The 22,609-nt window shown below is 39.4% G+C and overlaps 1 protein-coding gene across 11 annotated transcripts in view; it reads right to left on the bottom strand.

Annotated features, from left to right (window-relative positions):
* Positions 1-22,609, bottom strand: part of tcf4 (transcription factor 4) — a 142,207-nt gene that overhangs the window by 100,781 nt on the left and 18,817 nt on the right. For all 11 annotated transcript variants that reach the window (XM_018752112.2, XM_018752122.2, XM_018752083.2 and 8 more), the window contains 2 exons: positions 3,651-3,706; positions 2,823-2,919 (listed from right to left, as the gene is read on the bottom strand). In XM_018752112.2, the coding sequence (XP_018607628.1) occupies positions 2,823-2,919; positions 3,651-3,706 (153 nt within the window). The remainder of the gene's footprint in view (positions 1-2,822; positions 2,920-3,650; positions 3,707-22,609) is intronic.

Raw genomic sequence — 22,609 nt, 5'->3', positions numbered from 1 at the left:
AAGTACATTCAACAAGTCTGCATATAACAAGTGTAATAAGAAGATTTGTTTTCAGTTTGCAAAATCTAAATATGACCCGCTTGAAAAAAGGCGAGTGCCATTTTACCAGAGCTTTGAAGAGCAATGTTGGACATAAAAATGGTCTGAGAGGTAGCCGAAATTAGAACGTAAGCTAATTATAGTGTATAGTAAATAAAGTCTGGATGTATATCTAACCGGCGTTCACATCCATAGCTTTTCAAAAAAAACTAACCAACGTCATCACCAGTCAATGATGTTCAAGTCTCCTCAATGAGGGAAATGTACTGATTAATTATGATTCTAAACTGATCAATTTTTGCAACAGCATATCATGTATTCTAAAAAAAAGTCTCAAGTATTTAGAAAATAGCACTATAGTTTCACATTTTCACTCCCTCTTAAAAGCCACAAATACAATTTTTAATATTAAATGTGTTTTTTCATCTTTTCAGAAAGGAATAATAAATATTCTTTCTTAGCAGTTCTTTAAAAATAAATATATAGATACATAGCCAACCAAAAGGCCAGATATGTGTGAGGTGGGTTACACTCACCAGTGCCTTCTGAAAAGTTCCAGCAAAACTCTGATAATGATTCATGTGTTGACGTACAGCTGATAGATTCTTAAATGCAAAGAATTTTAAAGTCAGAACGAAGAGCCAAAGTCAAAGTCAACTTTACTGTCATTCCCACAATATGTTTAGGATACAGATAGGAGTGAAATAGCGTTTCTCCTTGACCACGGTGTCAACATAGAGGACAACATAGACGATTACTACTACAATAATTTACAATAACAAGCTAGAAAACTAAAAACACTCTGGGATAAAGTGCTGTTGTATGTGCACTTCAATAAATAGAAATATAAACAGATTTTACAGGGGACAGTGTAAAAAGTAAGGCTCTCTTTTTTTTGCAATATCTGTTTGTGGAAATGAAGGGTAGTGTGACCAGATGTAAGTCGATATAGAACGCATTTAAGAAACAGAGCAGCTACCCTTGTATGGACACCAATTTAAGTGTAGTTTCAGCAGAAGCTGTCAGTTCAGTGGCATAAAAAAAGACATTCTGTGCAGTCCGTATTTTAAGTGGCTGGTGTCATTCTGGATGAGGGGCTGTGGGTGCGGAGGTCGGAGTTCGGAGCTGCTGTCAACTAAAATGTCTGCCCATCCAGTCGCACTAAGAGGTTTCTACTGAGCCTTGTGGTTGACACAGAAGATAACCTACAACTTTTGCAGGTACCAAAACAGTGAAACAACAGAGATGTCTGAGAAAACCACAATCAGAGTTCATGGAATCTAATCAGTGAATGAATTCTTTATCAAACCACCACAGATACTATGACAGGCTGAAATCTTCTCACACTCATCAGCCAGCATCCAGATCATCATGCAAACCAGCCATGGAGACAGTTCTGGACCAAGGGAAATTAAAAAGGCTCATAAGATGCAGGCAGCAGAGGAAGCTGTGAACCAGCTGAAGCACTCTGGTTCTTACCATGTCCCTCTTAAGGGAGGAAAGTGAAGCAGAACTAAACCCTCATAAAACACCTTTTCAGTCTGTGAGGGACCACTGAGACTAACTGCTGACAACTGGAGTAATTAGTTTTGGAAATTCATTGCACAAAACTAAAAGTACATGTCTTTTGTCTCTTTTGTACTAGCATTCACAGATAAGGGGTAAAATGTCAAAGTGGGTTTCCTTTGCCTTGGGGTTATCCCCAACAAATATCAACAGAAATTTATAAAAAGATTCAGTCAAAATGAAGGTTCTCTCGAAAACCATTAAAAACCAGCCCAAAGTATTTCAATTTCTTACACGACCTCTTAGTACCTACAACTACAATACACCAACAGTGTTCAGTAAGAATGCGAAACACAGGATGATTATGCAAAACAAATTACATCAATCAAGGCTTGAGATCCCTTAGTACAGTTAAGTCATTTGCACAGTTTTATAAAGAACGCAAAAGTTCCACAAAAGATGCTGTCCTTTGTAATGACAATGTTATTCTCTCTAAATGTGGAATTCCAGCAAAATTCAATAATTTCATAATTACTGAACACAGGAACACAAAGAGTGAGCTTGGCATCGGAGCCACCCACGAGTCTCTTTCTTGTATTGCCGTTCTCAAGTACTCATGTGATGAAGCGTAGGCCTCCCATTAACTGAAACACCTTTCTTGCCGTTTTCTTCATTTGATGCATTTAAACTTTATTACAGATTCAGTATTACATTATGCTTATTTTTTGATGACATTTGTAATTATTATTATGCTTTATGTGCAAATACATCAGGAAATAAGGAAGCAGCTAACAAAGTGGCTAGAGATGTTGCCTCCAGACTCAAAGGAGTCAAGTTCGAATCCCTGCTGTAGTATCACCGACAAAGGTATTTACCTAAATATTCCAAAGTTACTACAATTCCTTTTCTTACTGCTGCACAGATTCAATGCACATCCTCAAGTGTAACACACTGCATTTATGCATTCTGTTATAATTCTGATCGGACTTGACTTTAAATGTATTAATCTAGTAGGTCGCATATAAAAGACCGAATCCTTTGGATATGTCTAATTTTGCAAACAAAAGGAAATGCTCTTAAAGCAACGGCATGAAGCTACAAGATATCTTTCAGAATATATCAGCTTTCTAGCTTACATAACCATTTCCAGTAAAAAATCATATGTCAAAGAACGGATATCATTAAAAAAGTTACCAGCTCAGTAAATAAAAGCTTGAGATAGCCATGAAATATAAAACTAATAAACATGAGGTTAAAAAAAATAATGTAACACTTACCCACTAGTCTTGAGTTGACATAGGGAGGGGAGATATCATCATGTGATCCCATGTCTCGGTTTGTCATGTGAGGGTACTGAGAGCCGTCCATATAATTCTAAATGTGAGAAAGATAAGTATTATTTATTACTATATTAGAAAATGGATCACATTTACTTCAAAGGTACAATATTCAAAACTGGATGTGAATACTGAAGTTGATACAAACCAGGAAGATTAACACAGAGCTGAGTATTCATATAAACTTAATTGTTACAAGGATAGATTACAGTTCTAAAATGCTCCGATACAGACATTCTGGTAACAAAAACTACTTTACAGTCAATCCTTAAGTAATATTCTTTAATGTGTAGTATGCTAAACATATACGGATACAACGCGTAGATATTCTTGATTTGTAATGGTTACAGAGATATTGTTTTTAGTTGTCATTTTCCTACGTAAAATCAGGACAGGGCCAGTTCACAGGAAATTGCTTTTTCACTTGTGTAATGTCACAAGGGGAAAACTAATCAAACAATGATCCAAAGACATCTGTGTCTAGATAATGTATAAATAACCAGTTTTTATGATGCAATTAATTTTCCTCTGCTCACTGTATCATAGATCATTAAACAGCATTTCAGTGTCTTACGGAACAAACTTGCAAATGTAAACTTACTTGGAATATTCTAAGAGCTTTTATTTATTTAACACTCAAATAATTTTTAATCAGTAGCAAATGACTATCATTTATGATGGGTTGCATAGTTTGCCAATGCATAATAGAAGTTGCAGCAGGACAGATGCTGTGCACATGTAGATAGGTCAGATGTAACTGGACTCTACCTTTGAGGGCCGGGCTCCAATTCCCCATGACCCAGAGCTGGCTCTGTCTTCTAAATCTGGAAACAGAAATAAAGGAAATACATAAATCTCATCATTCCAAAATACTTTTCCATCTAAATACAATAATGTAACAAGAATCTGAACACAGTGATTTTTACCTGTGCACACAATACAAATCATTGAACCATTTTAATGCAACCAGGTAAAGCAACATATGAACATTCTAATATACATGATGCCAGTTATTACACTAATCCACGAATAATTAAAGCAACTTATACAGGTTAGGCTGCCTCTAAATGCTGATTGTCAGAGACTATCTACATAGTTAAGTGACGAGGCAACTTCCGAAACGTTAACACGTCAACTCCAGACCCTCCACTTCTTCTTGATTCTGCTTCATTTCTATATCATAACAGCTGAGAATTGCACCCTGTATGAGGACCGACGGATCTGTTTCATGTTGGCATGTTTTTTGACCACACCTTTTCCATTTACTTCCAACAGCACCCATAGAGACACCCACACCGCAGCACTCTAACTGCAGGCCTCGTCTCAGTTGTTCCGCGTTTTTTTCTCCCTATTCACAAATCACACTTCAAAGCAATCTCTTTCAAGTCAGTGTATAGAGGGAGAATTACATTCATTTTCAACTCATTTGCAATGTAGGCTAATCTAAATGCATTGAACTCACCCAGGGAGCACAAGCAAACTGATCAGCTCTGTTACAAAGCGTTCACCCAACAGCCCTCTCCTGTCTGTCAGCATGAACCCAACCTCAGCCCAGTCAATGTGCTTCTTCAGCTATGAAGATAGGAGCCCATTTCCTGAGACATAAAATTGCCCTCATCCATGTTCTGCTGCAATGGGCAAAGCTCCCATGCTCCCTGCATAAACTCTCTGCTGAAGCTCAAATACCAAGAACTAGGTCAAGGAGTTTAGTGTGTCAACATGTCTCACTGAATGGCCTTGTCACCATCAGATGTAATCTGCTCAATCTGCAGGTGCCGTAAGACGTGGTCCTACATGCCGGTGCGCTCAGGGCTTCTTGAAGAGAAACCGCCGCCGCTCTGGCTTCTTAATTGCCACACAGCAGATGTCAAAGCTCCTATTGTCTTTATTCATTAATATTTTGACATTATGCATTTAAGGATTACAGTGTGTTTAAATTCAAAAGCAAGATTATGCTTGCGACAGCATCACAATACCCGCTTGGATCTAATTTTATTGCCCGGCAGCTTCTTGCATGTTACAGAGATGCCGTTGCGTTCTTACCGTAGAGCACACTGTCAGTGCAATACTCCGTTTCTCAGTGAAAGACCTAATTTAATACCCTCTACGAGCACTGGGTTCTGCTTCAAAGTGGAGTCTCCAACCCGTTGCTCCTCTTAGCCAAGATCTCATGTAATTTATTACCCTGAATCACACATTCCTTATCAGTGACTACCCACATGGAAGTCCTCCTGTCACACCTTCCCAAGGAACAAACCACCAACAGTACCTGTATGTCTCTGGACAAGCACCAGATACAGACAATGACAATAAATCTACAACTTCTGTCCCGTTTTCCTTGTCTACACCACCATGGCTGCCCCCGTTATCTTGGGAAATATTTAGAGAAGTTCAAATGTTTACTTTGGGAAGGTAATGAAGGAGAACAGGAAGGTGAGACAAAGCTGTCAGTTTAAGATGATCTTACTGAATCCTGATTTCCTTTAACAAAGTTAACTTTAACCAAAAAAATGTGGTTCAAATATACTTTTTGTACATTGTTCCATTCAGTTATTAGGCGTGACAAATTTTACTGCCATGTTACTGGTTTGAGCTCCTGCATTTATTAAAAAAAAAAAAAAAAAAAAAAAAATTCTGTTAATGTGTCTTTCAGGATTTTTTTTCCACTATTTACATTACATTTACTTGTTTAGCAGACGAGGGGGTGCGGTGGCGCAGTGGGTTGGACCACGGTCCTGCTGTCCTGTGGGTCTGGGGTTCGAGTCTCGCTTGGGGTGCCTTGCGACGGACTGGCGTCCCGTCCTGGGTGTGTCCCCTCCCCCTCCGGCCTTACGCCCTGTGTTGCCGGGTAGGCTCCGGTTCCCCGTGACCCCGTATGGGACGAGCGGTTCTGAAAATGTGTGTGTGTGTGTGTTTAGCAGACACTTTTCTCCAAAGCAGCTTCCAATGGATACTATGTAGTGTTACTAGCCCACACACCTTATTCACCAAGGTGACTTACACTGCTAGATGCACTACTTACACTGGGTCACTCATCCATACATCAGTAGAACACACTCTCTCTGTGTCACTCACACACTATGGGTAAACTTGAACAACATGTCTTTGGACTGTGGGAGGAAACCCACACAGACACGGGGAGAACATGTAAATTCCACACAAACCCATGTCCTCTCGCACCACTGAGGTGCTGTGAGACAGCAGCGCTACTCATTGTGCCGCCATGCTGTCCATGATTCTGTAATTCCTGACATACAGAGCAGGACATGTAATGCAAACAAGAAATGAAATAGCTAAAGAAAATGAGATCTGCACTTGAACTAAGTGGAAGTGAGAACTGATTTCCTCTATACAGAATAAAACTAGCCCAGGTTCCCAAATCAGCTTTACATGTTGCACTAAAAATTATGAAAAGGGCAGCTACAAACATATTCTAAACATATTATTATTCTTAATAATATAAATAGTAACATCATTTCTGAGAGATGGCTGGGGGCTGGTACATGGATATCTGACAGCTATCTGCAGGAGAACCATGACCCTCAGTGAGACTGTTTCTGCTCACCTTGTGTGATGTTTCACATCACCCAGTCATGTATTCTCAGTCGAAATAGCTCTTCTTGTAAGGGGTTTCTGGCATATTAGAGTCAATAGCTCATTACGCAAATTTTAGTGTATAAATTACATTTGGTTAAAGTTCTCGCAAACGGAGGCTTCGTTGAAGTGAAGCCTGAGTATGGCCTGTACAAGAATGTTACGATTAACCTCAAATGTGGAATTAAATCATATGCCATGCCTTTTAAATTGTTTTGTCATAATCTTACATGTATTTTCAACCAAATTTTAAGTGTGACATGAACCTCAATCTGAATCATCCGTATATCTTACTGTGTGATTCACTGCATGCAGTCTACTTTCTCATGGTCATAGACCTTCCCATTCATGGTTTCAACCAAAGACCTATCACGAGCAGCAAGAATGCAAATTATTAAATTAATCACAGCAAACCATGCCGAATGTCTAGGCAGGTTATCAGTGAATGCTTTCTTCAACGTTGTCATGACTACCAAGACAAAAAACGTGGTAAAATGCAAAATCAAACCATACACGAAGAAAAAATAAAGCAGTCTCAGAATTCCCTCCAAGGTGGTGTGCAAAGCATCCCCATTGTTTCCTGCACTAGGTTGCTTTGCCAGGCGTTATATGAATGTTCCAGACACAAGCATGCCAAGCGAGAATTTTCTCAGCAGCAGGCAAACACTGTCAATGCAAAACGCTCATGCCTTGAATCATTTGACGTCTCCTTAATAAAATAATGCTGTTTAGTATATCTAAGCTACAGACTACCTGCAATACTGGAGAGTGGAAGGAAATGTTCAGTGTTTTTTTTTTTCTTTCAAATGACAGTTGTTTTGCTTATGTAGTTTTTTTTTTTTTTTTTTAAACTCAACTTTTTGCACAGACACAAAACAAACTTCAAATAAGTGCTTAGGATACTTGTATATACAGTATATGACCCATGGAAACAGAAGAACTACCTTTGAAGTTGTACAATTTACAAATTAATCTCAAATTCAAAATATATATTTATATACTTACTGCAGCCAAATAGTATTTTATAAAGCATCTTTTTGTTGTACTATTTCGTTGAATACATTACAAATCAAAAGTACCTATTGCTGTTATTTCTTCACTAGCAGTGGAACTTGTGTTTTGCTGCTGGGAAACATCAAAATTGAGAATTAATTGATCCTGAAATTAGGTTAACGGTTCCATTCCTAGTGGGAAACTCGCAAGAGCCTCTGAAACAGTATTTTAAACAAATTTTGCAGCACAAAGACAACTCTCCAGTAATGTAATAAATTCATCTCCTAGGATTAGGACCAATGGTGGCACACTGTAAGACTATAATCCCAAGTGATGATGCAGACTACTGAATCGAACAGGAATAAAATGCATGGTTCAAAACTGACTTTAAAAACATGTACTTTTGGTATCGTAATTTTTTTCCCCCCACACATTTCACCATGAAAATAATTTCCTTCTTAAAAAAAAAAAAAAAAAAAACTTTTCAAAACATAAAAATTAGTCAACATAAAAGGTTTTTAATCATGTTAGTTTTCTGCTTTGAACACCGGGGATTTTGTTTCACTAACACCAAGTCAGCATATTCACAGTCTTGTTGCACATAAACCACACAGCTACTTACTTTGGTGCAGAGCCTGGAAATAACTTATCTTCTTGATGACTGTGTTTATTTTTATACCTGTAAACTGTACAGACAATCCAGGGATTTTCTGTGTTCATGGGTTTTCTAAGAGTTCTTTTATACCAATCAACATTTTTTGGAGCAAAAATGACAAACCACAAGGCCGCAGTTGTGTCCTTCACCCTAAATGCCATCCGCATCACACAATTCTGCTGTGCAACTGGGTGTTTTGGTTCAATTCTGGTTCAAAATCAGGTACAGATTTAAAAGAGACCTTGAGACATGGGGAGAGGTGACAAAGAGAGGGCAGCGGTACCTTCCACTTCCAGTATAGACCCCCTCCCTCTCAAAGGAACATTAAAGGAAGATTAATAAAAACACATTAAATCATGCAAACTAAAATGCTGCCAAACCAAATGTTGGACCTGGAAAGGAAAAAAGAAAGAGCTCTTAACACACCATAAATGTGAGTTTTTATACTTTGGGCAAATATTTACACCAAATTCTCCGCTATTCTTGGCTTCCCGAGTTCCTGTTTTTCATTCATGTTCAGATTTTATTAATAATAATTCCTAACACTTGTTCAGCATATGAAATTTCTTATTTGAAGTTGAATGTCCTGCTTATTCCCAGCGAGTGTTAACGGCTGCGCCCAAAGTGAGTGAATTAAGCCCCAAGGTTCTCGAATGCTTTGTGGCTGCGCCTACTGCAGGGAGCACAAAAAAAAAAAAAAATCACAAAAAAAAAATTCACAAAAAAAAACTCTGCCCTACATCCATCAGGAACTAATAAAGTTACACTGACAGACAGGACCATTTCTTTCACTGAAATGAAATTAAACCAGGTTGACATACAACAGAAACCTATTAATATAGTTATCTTGCCTGTTATGGGAAACAGGCCTGCACTTATTTATATTTCTCTCTTTTCTCCTTTGTTTTCAAAGCAAAGGCAGGGGGCAAAGATGAGATAACTTTGCTACTTGTGGTTGACTGTAGCAGAAACCCATCAGAACCTGACAGTTGTGTGGTTTAATGTACTGTGCATTTCCTGTTTATCCATGTTTTACCATATCTCTGAACGTTTTCAAATGACAAAGCTGGGTGTTGTTTTACTTTTTTTTTTTTTTTTTTTATTTTTTAAATCAGCACTGTAGCAAAACTTGTTTATTCAGGGACAGCTGATAGCGTAGTGGTCAGAACTACTGCCTTTAGACCCAAAGGTTGCAGGATTGATTCCCATGTCTGGCTGTAGTACCCTTGAGCAAGGTACTTACCATAAATTGCTCTGGTAAAATTACCCAGCTGTATAAATGGGTAAATGATTGTAAGCATGTAACGACTGTGACCTTAACATTGTAAGTTGCTTTGGATAAAAGCATCAGTTAAATGAATAAATGTATTCAGGTGAATTTGCCCAAATACAGGGGCTGTAAAAGTTCATTCATTTGGGGAACTTTTTCTTTAGGCTGATGTCTTTCCCTGTTACAGCTTGATCTCACAGCATACCCCAGAATTCTTATTTTAATGGCAGCGATGATAATGTGCCACTTCAGTTGCCAGCGATGGCAGCTTCACCACAGTACCACTGTTGTGGCGGGTTGGTGTGTGGGAGCACCTGTCTGCACTCGGTGATCCACAGCTCCCAGCTTCAGACTTCAGCCTTCTAATTAACCCCAGTTTTGTATCGATTCCATCTGCCGTCTTCTGCCCGGTACCCCCTCAAGCAGGCCTTGACTGAGCTCCTTTTGTTAGATAATATTTTTAATAAAGGCCACCTCACCACAACCATGCACAGTTCTGGTTCAACACAACCTCATGAAATGTAAGGGTTGAACTTTCAGGCTGGTAGCACTTCGAGTTTCAAAAACAATCCCGTATTCAGATGGCATTGCGTGCACTTAACATGTCGAAGTTACTGACAAAATCTGTTTCAGGGAAGCATTTAAGAATTTTACAATGAACAGTCATTCGACAGTGAACTTCCCATGTTTTATAGATAGGAACTGTAAAGATGATTCATCACCAGCAAGGTTCTCTTAAGAACCACCGATCTATAATCTGCTATTAAAAGAGTCGTACATGTAAAGATCTGCATTTTACTTGCTTTAGGACTCACAGCGCACGGAAATTGCATTGATTTTTCATTCATCAACATCAAATTACTACATGTTAAATTAATTACATTATCATTGCAAGAAGGGAAAAAAATTAGGAAAAACATCCTTCAAAATCATCCAGAAGAAAATAATTAGATGCTATTTCAATTGCCAAACTCATCTCCTGAATTTGGATCAAGCAATTCAAAGAAGTGTCCAAAGCTATTCACAGCACCAAAGTGGCTTGTAATTTGTTTAAAATGATTGCATCAGTCTTAAGGCTTCTTTTGTTACTTCCGTATTTCCCAAATAATCAACTGAAGTCAAATCAATCATTTAATTCTGAAACTAGGTTTAATACATTACATTACAAAACAACCTCAGAATCTCAATGTAATCTCATATTCTAATCATTGGTGTCCAAGAAAGGTTTTACAAGCCGAAAAGGGCAAAGTGGAATCATAAAATTGTATTTAAATGTAGTTATAACCCCTACAATCCACAAAAGAGACAAGGCGTCCATAGACATTGAACCCCAGGAATGGTCCTCTTTTAAAATTCATCTCCTCCTTAAGGTTCGGCCTTTAGATCAGTCCCAAACCAATACCAAGCAAAAAGTGAATGCCAACATCCCAGCAAAGGGCTCAACACATCGAATTCCCCCTCTTCCTGAACTGTGTGCTCTTTGCTTCTGCTTGCTCAGCTCATGAGCCAAGATAAGACCATAGATGAAGCCCAGCTTGGGACAGACCCAGAACCACTATGTGGATCAGCGAGGGGTGAGTCCAGGAGTTAATGGTACTTCTGCTCTCTCGCTGTTGCCATGGTTACTAAAGGAACAGACTACTGCAGCTTACACAACAATCCAATTTGCTCTGACGTGACAAGACTGAGGAATTACAAGGAAACCAAGTCATAATTAAACACATTTTGCATTAAATCATACTGTATGTAATACTTCTGCATCTGATCAGAAAACACATGACAAGACAACATGGAAATTGGAAGAAAATATGTAAAATAATATCATATGATACAGTAGTTCTGCCATGGGAATACAATGCTTCTATTCCTGGAGTTATTGCGTAAGAAAACAAGTTATAATGAATATTATTACAGCAAACAAAAAAAAAAAAAAAAAAAATCACAATGTGTTTCTGTATTGCCGTTGATGTTAAAGGGCACAAAGATAGCAATATTAAATTCTCATACAACTGTAAAATTAAAAATACACATTCTATTTATTTCAAAAGTACTTAATTTTAGTAGGTAAAATATTCATTTTATCTTAGTCAACACAATTTGAATGCATATGAACCATAGGAGGTGTGTTATGGCTGACGAGTAGTACTTGGTCATACTGGGTTGTGGTACCTAACCCATGACCCCTCAAAACCATGACCACTTCTGAGCTGCAGAAATAAAACGCATTACACATCAGCACTTGGAGCATCCTTGATCGTGCTTTAGTAATTTTTTTGGAGGGATAGCTCGTCCTGTAGTAGAATTGTTTTTGGAGGGACAGCTGGTCTTGTAGAGGTTAGAACTGTTGCCTTTGTACCCAAATGCCGAAAGTTCAAATTTGACCTCTGGCCGTAGTACCCTTACCCTAAACTGATCCAACAAAATTATCCATCTGTATAAATGGATAAATAATTTTAAATAGCTAAACATTGTAAGTCACTCTGGAGAAAAGTGTCAGCTAAACAAATAAATGCATAAATATAACTGGCTCACCCGTCAGTCCTCTACAATCTGCCTAATAAATAACGGTCATCTACCACAACTTATTCCAAAACCTTCCACACGACCAATTATAATTTTTATTTCTAAATACGTAACTAATAATCAGGTGTCATTCCTTGTAAATCATCACACGGATCTCTGTCCGTGTTGTAAATGTTCATTCTATCCATGCACCGCTGTCTCTTGGCTGCTATTAGCAGGTGCAATATAGGCAGGAGAGCCCCTCTACCCTCCTTCCTCCCTCCCCCCACTGCAGAAACACCAGATGTCTCCAGCTGTTCTGCAGCTTGTTTAGAGAAGACCAGATCTGCTAGGCATATCAGCACACCGTAAGCAAGAGAAAAAAAAGAAACATATCATAACAGTTTCCTACAGCAAACTGGGGCAAGAAAGCAGGCAGAAGGTACGAGACACTGGCAGTAATAAAAGATAAATCAAGAAAGAAAAAGTAATACCACCTCAGTTTTCCACAGTATATGACTCAAGTGTTCGCGGTGAATGACTGGGAGCAAATTGTCAAGATTATCACGGGGAAAAGAAGAGAAAAAAGATTTTGCAGAAAAAGCAACACTTATCGCTGATCACTCCCCAGCTGAACGGGGGGCCAAAGGCTAATCAATTACAGATCTGTGGAGCACAGATTGCTTATCAACCCTTCAAGCTAATCAGTTTCTAATGCTGCCACCACAGTACAACTCTCACAGCGACATGCGCTCTGCCTTTGATGAATCGGGGACTTTAAAAACATACTAGAAAACATAATTTGATTAGCAATTTATTTGAGGTTCTTCAGGTTGCAACCTACGAAAATAAATTCTGCAGGTATGCTTCACAAACAATTCATGGGCCAGCTCATGACGAACTGAAGAAGCAGCCAGTTCGTTGGCATTAACGTGACCTTTTACAGTTAAGGAAATCTTCTAACTTTTGAAAGCTTCTGAAAATGTTTGGAAGAACACTATAGAAATAGCATAAAATGAACCTGAAAATGAAACAGGTGTAAAATGTCATATACCGAGGGCGGGTGTGCATTACATCCATTTAGCACTGGTTTCAATGTGCCGGAAAAACAGTTGAGCACACAACACAAGTGATGGAGTTGGCACGCATACCCCTAAAATGAATGATCATGGTTCTTCCCATTAAATACTGTCAATTACTTCGACAATGTCAAACCTACCACCTTTGGATTCAAAGGCTGTCCCGGTAGTGCACTGGTTAGACCTGCTGCCTTTGAATCCAAAGGTTTAAGGGTTTAAGGCTTGATCCCCAGCTATGGCTGTAGAACTCTTGAGTAAGGTACTTAACCTAAAATTACCCAGCTGTATAAATGGGTAAATAATTATTCATAGTAGTATTTAGTGGTTTAACCTTAATACTGTAAGTCGCTTTGGAGAAAAGTGTCAGTGAAACAAATTAATGTAAATATACTGCATTTCACATTATTGGTATGCTTTTATATTAAATGTTATAGAAGGAGTTGAGCAATGAATAAAAGTCAACAACATGTAGTCAGCACACAGTGATGATGGGGAACAAGAAAGCCAGCAAATCATGTTGTTTGGACTGAGGTTTGTAGAATAGTGGAAAGAACATAATCATTTGTTTGATGCGTCTACCGCAGACTATCACAAATGTGACCGAAAACGCATTGGTAAGATGGTTTAAGTTTGACTGTTCCTTAGATATTCCATTGTATGGATGCAACAAGTTCTGCAAGTTGCTGCTCCTTGTCCAGCCTCAAAACCGGCAGTTCTACACTACAGCACTGACCCCCGTCCTCACTGCTCAGTAATCTCCTGTGCCGTGATATGAAATCGGTAGGAAATTCAAGGTTTCTTTACAACCGTCTACATGTGTCAAAATCTCATAACATGTGATTCTCTGCGAGTGCCGCGTCACCAAGCGCACGCACTCTTACAACAAAGACACGAGAAATTAGAAGAACCACCTTTGCTTAATGAGATCTGTCCTTTAATGTTATGATGTTAAAAATCACATGATGCAAATGTGGCCTAAACGCCCTAGAATTCACCAGCAACGCGTGTATTTAAGAACAATAAAACGTGTTTTCAAAATGCTTGAATAAAAACGCAGCACTGTCTGTACTGAATGACAACTCACTTTTGCAGCCTTACACTTGAGAACATCTCACACACTGAAGACGTTACAAATCACAATGGAGCAGTCATTAACTATTCAGAATTACAAATCTCATTTTAGCAGCCCGAAAGGCAATCCAGCCTCCGTACACACACCAGCCCTTTACAGACGTTTGGGTTAATACATAACCCCTTTGTTTAAAGTTTTGCTCTGTGCTATGGTACTCTCAGCTCCATCACTTTCTATAGGTGGCACATCTTGAGAGAAATCTTGATTAACTGCAGAATGTTCCAACATCAAAACACATGGTTTCCATGCAAGGCCTCAGCCTTGACAGCGCGATGAAAGGTCGTCCGCAAACAAAACGGAACGCAGTGCACCAGGTGCTTTCATTTATACCAGCATTTGGTGTGCCAGTGCTCAAACCAACGTGGTCATATAAAAATCATGGTATTATTAATTATAGGGTAAAAGTGTTTCTTTCATAGCTATAAATAACCCTCACATGAGCCCATGGAGTAAATGCACCGTTGACCCATTCCAAGACACAGGTGCTTTATCAAAAAGAGAGCATGTGCACCAGAACCCTGGAATGCACACAAAAAAATCCACTGTCTGGAAATGGCTCACAAACACTGTGACAGACATGTCCGGCTTTATTCCCCACAGAGAAGGCAGGAAAAAAAAAAAAAGGAGAGTGAAAAACACCCCACGCTGAGGGGGGAGGCTGATTAGAACAGGGGCACAACGTGTAATGTTAATAACGTATGGAGACACAAAATATGAGCAGCTTCACTCAACAGGAAAACTGACACTGTATCTGAAAAGGTTACATTAGCTGGGCCTAAAAATATCCACAAAAAGCTTGGGAAAAAAAGCACAATTTTATTAATGAATTTTTAAATGGAACATAATTAACAATTTTCAAGCTTTTCAGGAGACATGGAAGGAAAAAAAATGGGACATGAATTATTGATATGACATCAGGTTGCTTAGCTAGCCAGAAGTGCCAAAACTGCCCTAATACCCGTCTGGCCTGGTGCAGCCAACCCACCATTAATCTCCCCACATTTCGGAAGTGGCCCCTGGTTCTTGTGCACACTGAACACACACACACAACTGATAATTACATCAATGCTTTACAGCTCTAGAATATCTATGGGTACGTGTAATGGAGGTTTGCAAGAGGCTTCTCCCCCCCCCCCCCCATGTGACACACTGCACTGAGAAGAATGTAAAACCGCTTTGTTGAACTAAGAAGGGATGGTACATACGAAACAAATTTGCCTTTTTCGGAAAAGATGCAAGAAAGGTGCTCTGCATGACTGGTAAAGCAAGACATCTGACAAGAATGAGCACTTCCTCAATAATAACCCGCTCTTCACCCAACATATATACGTGATCTTTTGAAAACTTCTCTACAGAGCTGAGTGTGTAGGTTAAATCGGAACCGGTTACCATTTTTATACAACAGTTTTAAGGGGGGGGGTTTGGACCGGGTCCTGCTCTCCAGTGGGTCTGGGGTTCGAATCCCACTTGGGGTGCCTTGCGACAGACTGGCATCCTGTTCTGGGTGTGTCCCCTCCCCCCCCAGCCTTATGCCCCGTGTTGCCTGGCTGGGCTCCCGCGACCCCGCATGGGACAAGCGGTTCGGACAATGTGTGCGAGTTTTAAGAGTCTAACTGAATAGCTGGTCTCATCTAACAAAGATATGTGACACATGAAAAAGGAAAATGTTCAAGCACATGTTTTACCACAGAACAATCCTGAGAATGGGTCTGAATATTTGTGTTAAAAAGAAGGTACATGATATAAACTGGGCAGCCAGAGTCAAGATACTGCACTTTCAAATCTTTCAACCCTTTGCTGCTGCAATATCCTGAAAACGGGCACATCGTGTCGTTGACCAAAACAGGTCTGTCAAGCTTCACAAAAAATTATCACAGTATTTCCCATAGAAACCAAGTTTTCATGGAAAAGATGCCACCTTTTTAAATCGATAATATGACATTGGTAGAGAGTACGCAACAAATTTGTCTGAAATACATCATCACGTGAAATGTTAACCTATTCAGCTCTTGTTTTATCCTTTTACAATTCCTAAGATAACTTTCTGTTACATACTTTTTCCTCATTTTAGCAAAATGATACTATTTGGCACAGTTCATCCATGTCCTGATGGTTCATTTATGTGAATTTGTTACTAAAGGCAACAAGTTTGACAAACATTTGCGTATGACTCTTAAAAATGACTAATTTATGAATCAATAGGTGTACTGACATCGAAAACTGAACCAACAAAAAAAATGTAATGACAACACAAAAAACATCAAACAATTTAACGAGGAAAATGGGAAAAAAAAAAACAGAGTATGAACATATTTTTAAAAACTTATGAGAAGTAGCTATGTAGCTCTGCCGAAATTCTGGAAAGCAGATGTCCATTCTGAGCCATTTTTAGTGGACATGCTGAAACATAGCCATGTGGTCGTTTGATGTTGCCATAGCAACCAGGACGGTGAGTTTAACTGAGAAAAATCTAGCTATCCTTACACATGAGGCGTAACACACACCCTTACCACACCTAAAAGTAATTAATTTGCAATAAGCAAACTGCTGTTGGCACCTGCTGCCAACAGTGCCGTTCCTGTTGTCTTACAAAACCAGAATAATTGACCTCGGCATTCTTAAAAGCATTTGGACAACTGCTGATGAACAGCAAGTTCTACCACCATCAAACTTGAGCCCTATAAAAATTATCCATTGCCCAACACATTACTGGGCACTGAAAGATAAGGCACAGAGTACAAGGATCCCCATGGCACTAGCTGCCCCAGGTGCTGTCTGAGGTTGAGGAGGGTGCTTTGTGTTCGGACAAAAAGCTTTGTCAACACCACTTCTCCACACAAAGTCGATTGCCAATAGAAACAAAGTGTGAGAGAACACAAAGGAGCTTGATGAGCTTGACATGGGGCGGCACGGTGGCACAGCGAGTAGCACTGCTGTCTCACAGCGCCTGTGTGGTGCAAGAGGATGTGGGTTTGATCCCCGTTCAGTCCGTGCGGAGCTTGCAGTGGTGTCTGTGTGGGTTTTCTGTGGGTGCTCTGGTTTTCTCCCACAGTCCAACAACATGCTGTTCAGGTAGACTGGCGATTTTAAATCACCCACAGTGTGTGAGTGACAGAGAGAGTGTGTTCCACTGATGTATGGATGAGTGACCCATTGTAAGTAGTGTAACTAGCAGTGTAAGTCACCTTGGTGAATAAGGTGTGAGCTGATAACACTATATAGAGTTCACTGGAAGTCGCTTTGGAAAAAAAAGTGTCTAAGAAATAAATGTAAATGATGAGAAATAGTTTTTCACTAGGCTGAAAGGGCAGGCTCACGTCTCTCTTCCTCCAACTTTTCATTATGATCTTTGGTAGATGTGTATGGAGTTCCTTCCTTCTGGTGGTGTGACACGACCCTCATTTCCTGGGACAAACTCTATCCTGTTGACATCCTCACAGCAAAAATCTGCCCCCCATTTGGTCGTCTGGTTGTAACTTCAGAGCAGTGTAAGTGCAATGAATGTTCATATGCTCGTGTCAAAAGTGTGCCATTGCTCAGATTCAAAGCACATGCATAAATAGTTTTTTATCCTAGTTTCAAAACACCCTGCACACACTAAACATCTTGAGTGCAAAATAAAAATGACCAAAGCGTAAGCATGAGTTTTCTTAATGGAGCCGATATAACAACCGTCTGCAGCAGCAAGCAGATAATCGCTGGCAGTTTTACAGCAGCAAGTGGAACTGATAAGATCACAAACAATGATCTGGTTATTTCACATTGCTGGCATGAAAGGGAATGCAGTGTAAGAAGGCCATGTTGTTCTGCTCACTGGGCCTCCATTAGCCACTCTAGTTTTGATAACACGCTCTTTATGTTGATGTGGAAAATATTTACTGCTCTCTTTTATTTCGAGTAAGCAGGAGAAATAATGCCGACAGGTGTTGCATTTTTTTTGCCTACAGCAAAAGAAAATGAACAATACAGGTTCAAGGTACACTGACCACAAAACATATCAATCTTTAACTGAACATGCGAGAAAGAAAAGGTCCGCTGTTATGACAGCCCTTCGTAGACGGCCAGTTATCCCCAACCACAACTTGTTGTGACTACACAGTCAGAGAGGTACCAAGGGGTCTTGAGTAATCCTTTCTTCACACAGAAAAGTGTCCTCTGACTGTTGCAGTTCATCAGCTAATACTGACCGCAGTGCACTCTGCCACTAATATGCCAGTAAATAACACTGGAAGACATTAACTAGCTGCTGGATTCTTATACAAATAAATTCATAAAAACGACTCAAAGAAGCAGCACAATAAGCAGGTAAAATTTCTTAAACGGGGAACGTAAAGGTGGAGCTAAATTACATTATTTTACTCTTATACTATATTTTACATTATCAGTTTAGATTTTCCCCTTGTGCAAAGAAATTAGCTGTAAATTACAATAAATTACCTTTACACAGCAATCATTTCTAAAACTGCATTTCCTGCCTTTTCCGTAATACACATAATACCACACACTTTTTATTGGCATGTATCTGGCATACCTGATTCCACTGAAAGAGCAGCAAACTAAGATACTTCTGATATTCAATTATTCTAAAGGACCACTAATTCAGTCTTTTGGTGCACATTTCAGTAGTATATGGAAACAAATTATTGTAGGGGTAAGCAGTGACATCTTCAAAGCCATTGTGTACAACACAAATAGATAAACAAGAGTTAAACAAGTGCAGTCTTAAGTCCAAATTATGAAAGTCATTTGTTCCTGGAAAACCCTTCATAAGGTGAATTGTTATAACTTGAAGACACAGGTGCCATTAGTTTCAATGGAAAAGCTTCTTACGTGCAACAGAGTCGAAAAAGTGATGCCCACTAAAGGTAAAATATCGCCAAATCCCATTAAAATGGACATAATTATTTCAGTAGTTAACATCAGATCATATCATAACGCAACATAGCGAGGCGCTGTCTCTTCGTTACCCAATAATACTGTATAGCTGTCATCCTGGGCCTCTTCAGTTCTTTCATAGCAGTTACATATTATACACTTTTCTGTGGTAATTACACATTTCTCGTCATGTGAAAATGTGTTACATTGCTCTGCTGCTGGAACCACACGTAAAGTCATGGATGACCAGGATGGTAGCTACAAGAAGTACGGGAGAAGAAAGAACAAGCGCTTGATCATAGGGTTTCGTGAGCAGAGCAGAGCCCCACCGTATTAAGTCCTTGATGCAGGAATTTTACAACGTGCTGCCTAGTCCATTCAACTTGTACAGCTGAGCAAAAGTTGATTATCCATCATGCCCATTATGTTTGAAGAGAGCATCACTGAAGCATGTTCTCCATGGCTACCCAAGAGTGGCAGAGTCTATCAGTGTGGCAATAGCACACAGCAGGACCTTCCAACCAGCAAACCAGGCCATAGCATTTGTCAAGAAAGGTGTAACAACAGAATCAGCACCCAGTTTAGGGCTCCTGGTGATGGTGTGAGACTGGCAGCTGACGGCTGACTTAGGCAGGCAGCTAAAGTTAATAGCCAGTATCACACAGACCTCGCTGAGGGCAGACATCGTGTTGCTGCCAGAAGCTTCTAAGCAAGTCATCTTGTTGGAGCTTAGAGTTCCTTAGGAAGAACAGAGAAATACAAGGAACTGGTGGAGTAATAGGGTAATATTAGTTATCAGAGGCAGCCAGAGGAGGAAGGCCATGAAAGTTGCTACCAAGACTGCAGAGAGGACATCAAGATGGCTGTGGATCAGAAGAGGTGAGCCATGGGTTCAAGTTAGCGCTACATGAACGCACCTGGACACACTCAGGGATGGTCGCCTGGGCAAGACTGTCTGATGTTGAAAAACCCAAAAGTCCCTATGATCCGAGACATCACTGATGATGTGCAATACGAATTGCATTGAGGGACAGAAATTTTTGAAGGAGCAGTTTGTGTTAATTGATAGTAAAACTCCTTTAAAGTCAAACACACCAGAGACTTGGCTGTGGATACTTCCAAGTATTTTTTACATTCATGACAAGGCACTCAATAAAGCTAAAGTGGTCATTCCAACTTGCGAGAGCTACATTTTACAATACCAATTACAGAGGACACTTTCAAGGCTGTTACAGTGACATGTGACCTGACAGTGAATGATCAATACAACGGTATGCCGTATACATGACATACCACTGCTCATGGAACACAAAGGCACGAAACGCCATACTTCATGGAAGATATTTCTATCTTTTTTTAAAAATTTAAAATAGGCCCAATACTTAAACATAAGCCTTTCACAGGGGACAAAACGTACAACTTTCCTCAATCCTGTGACCTCCCACGGAAGAAGCCAGAACACAGGCGGGTGAAATAATGAGCCTTTCCCCAATGACGGGCACCTTTGAACGTGCTGGAGCAGTGGTTCTCCTGCTCAGCTCCCCGCCCAACCACCTGGCCATGTCTGCGTGCTCTGCATTGATGCACAAGCCCCATAGGCTGGCCTGGTGGCTGGGAGGCCGAGGCTGTTGTGCTGCACGGCAAAAAAAAAAAAAAAAAAAAAAGCCAGCCTTTCATTGTTAGCAACAGCGTAAATCACAGCACAAATAGCCCTTTCCTATTCCCAAAGAGAGAAAGACGGACACAGTGAAATGGGGGTTTTTTCTAACGACAACGTAAACCTTAGTACAGGAGGAGAGCAACACCATATTGGAAAAGTTAATAAGAAGTGGCTTCTCTTTGTGCCATTTCAACATATAGCACACCTGAAATTAGGACATCTGTAGTAAGAAAATACTTTAAGAAGCCACAATACTCAATTACGGTACCCATACTTTTGTGCATTTTCAGGCTTCTTTGGTTTTTGTTGTTGGTTTGTTTTTGTCTGCTTTTGTTCATTGCACTTTAAAGGGGGAAAATAAATAACAGATTGGAGAGCTAATGGCACTGTAAATTGAAGAAAAAAAATTAAAGAAAAAATAAACTTCTGATATATAAAGGGAAAAAACTATTAGCAAGTTCAAACACTATTTTACTTGAATGAATGGCTTTCGATTTTAAAGAAAGAGCTACAGATGCTAGTCCAAAAAGCCAGATTATGGATATTAAGGAGGCATTTTCCACAGCAAAACACAGAGAAAGTGCTGGAGAGATTCTTTTGACAATGTTCATCATTCAGATATACTCCTGTGAAGCCTTGCCAAGAATCGCTTAGATCTCGGAGCACAATCACAACACATAAAAACGGTGTGTACAAGTGAGTTGGGGGGGAAAAAAGGGGGGGGTGAAACTCTGTCAATGCTTTTCCTACCACAAATGAAGGCTTGGTTGACATTATATTAATTAACTCCTAACTGGAAATATCAGTACTTTATTCATGGAAAAAAAGACCCTTAAGGTGAAGTATCCAGTGTCAGACTCCACTCGCTCACTCTAGAAATAAAAGTTTAGAAAGGTCTTTTACAATTAAATATATATTGGAAGGTTGAAGTTTTTGCTCAGATTTTCTTCATTGTTGCAGTATAATACAATAAAACAACACAAAGATTAAAATAGACTACTGATGGGATAAGGGTTTGTCTTGCGGTGGTGAATTAATTTTGAATAACTAATACTACAACATAATTACTGTCAAATGTGATAATGAAATTAGAATAGGTGCTCCACTAAAATGTAATACTCTTACTATCGAAGCTAAAGCTTCATATCTGGGGAAGTAACAGACAATCAAATTCCCAGCCTAACTTTAAATCACAGATTCACCTTATTCGTTTCCTTCCTCGACACTGTTAATCACTTCATCGGGCATGAAAAATAGCATGTAGTATATAGCAAACTAAGTAAAGCATGGAAAAAAAAGTTTTAGTTTGTATCTGTACAGTTGTTGCTGCACATAAAACACTGCAATGAAAAAGTATTTAACGAAAAAACAGGGAAAAAAAAAAAAAAAAAAACCAACTAACAATCCTGACAAGAGCGTAAACTTTGAGAATTGTACCCGACATCTGTTATTAATTAGCGCCGAAATAAAACTGTCCCGTATACTTCTTTCCCTTACACTGTTATGACTAATCCCTCAGTCCTGGGAAATAATGCAGGCAGTCAGGCTTTGAAGATTCTACAAGCCTGCCTACCTGGTTCTGTTGGCACAAGCTCTAAAATGGAGTTTTGTCACAACACGGGCAGATTAATAATGTTATCACAATGCCTAATATTTCACACTGAGGACAACCCGTGTTTGAAGCAATGTTTGCATATCTGAGATGCAGTTTTGTTCACATAGGGGGCCCCACGAGCTGAAACTGACACATTAAAGCCCTAACAATTCAGCGGGGTAGTTCTGAGGCTGCACTGTATAAATAATACAGAAGAGACTTCAATGGCACAACAGTTTATTAAGTTTAAAAGTTTGCTGATGACAACACTCAATCCATACGTAACAAGAAAATCTATACTTACAAAATAATACACACACATAAATTTTTTTTTTTTTTTTTTCTTTTTGTTGAAAGGTGAGTTCAAGTCTTA

Source organism: Scleropages formosus, chromosome 6 (genome assembly GCF_900964775.1).
Source record: "Scleropages formosus chromosome 6, fSclFor1.1, whole genome shotgun sequence".
In the NCBI taxonomy this organism is placed as follows: domain Eukaryota; kingdom Metazoa; phylum Chordata; class Actinopteri; order Osteoglossiformes; family Osteoglossidae; genus Scleropages; species Scleropages formosus.
This window is presented reverse-complemented; position numbering and strand designations above follow the sequence as displayed.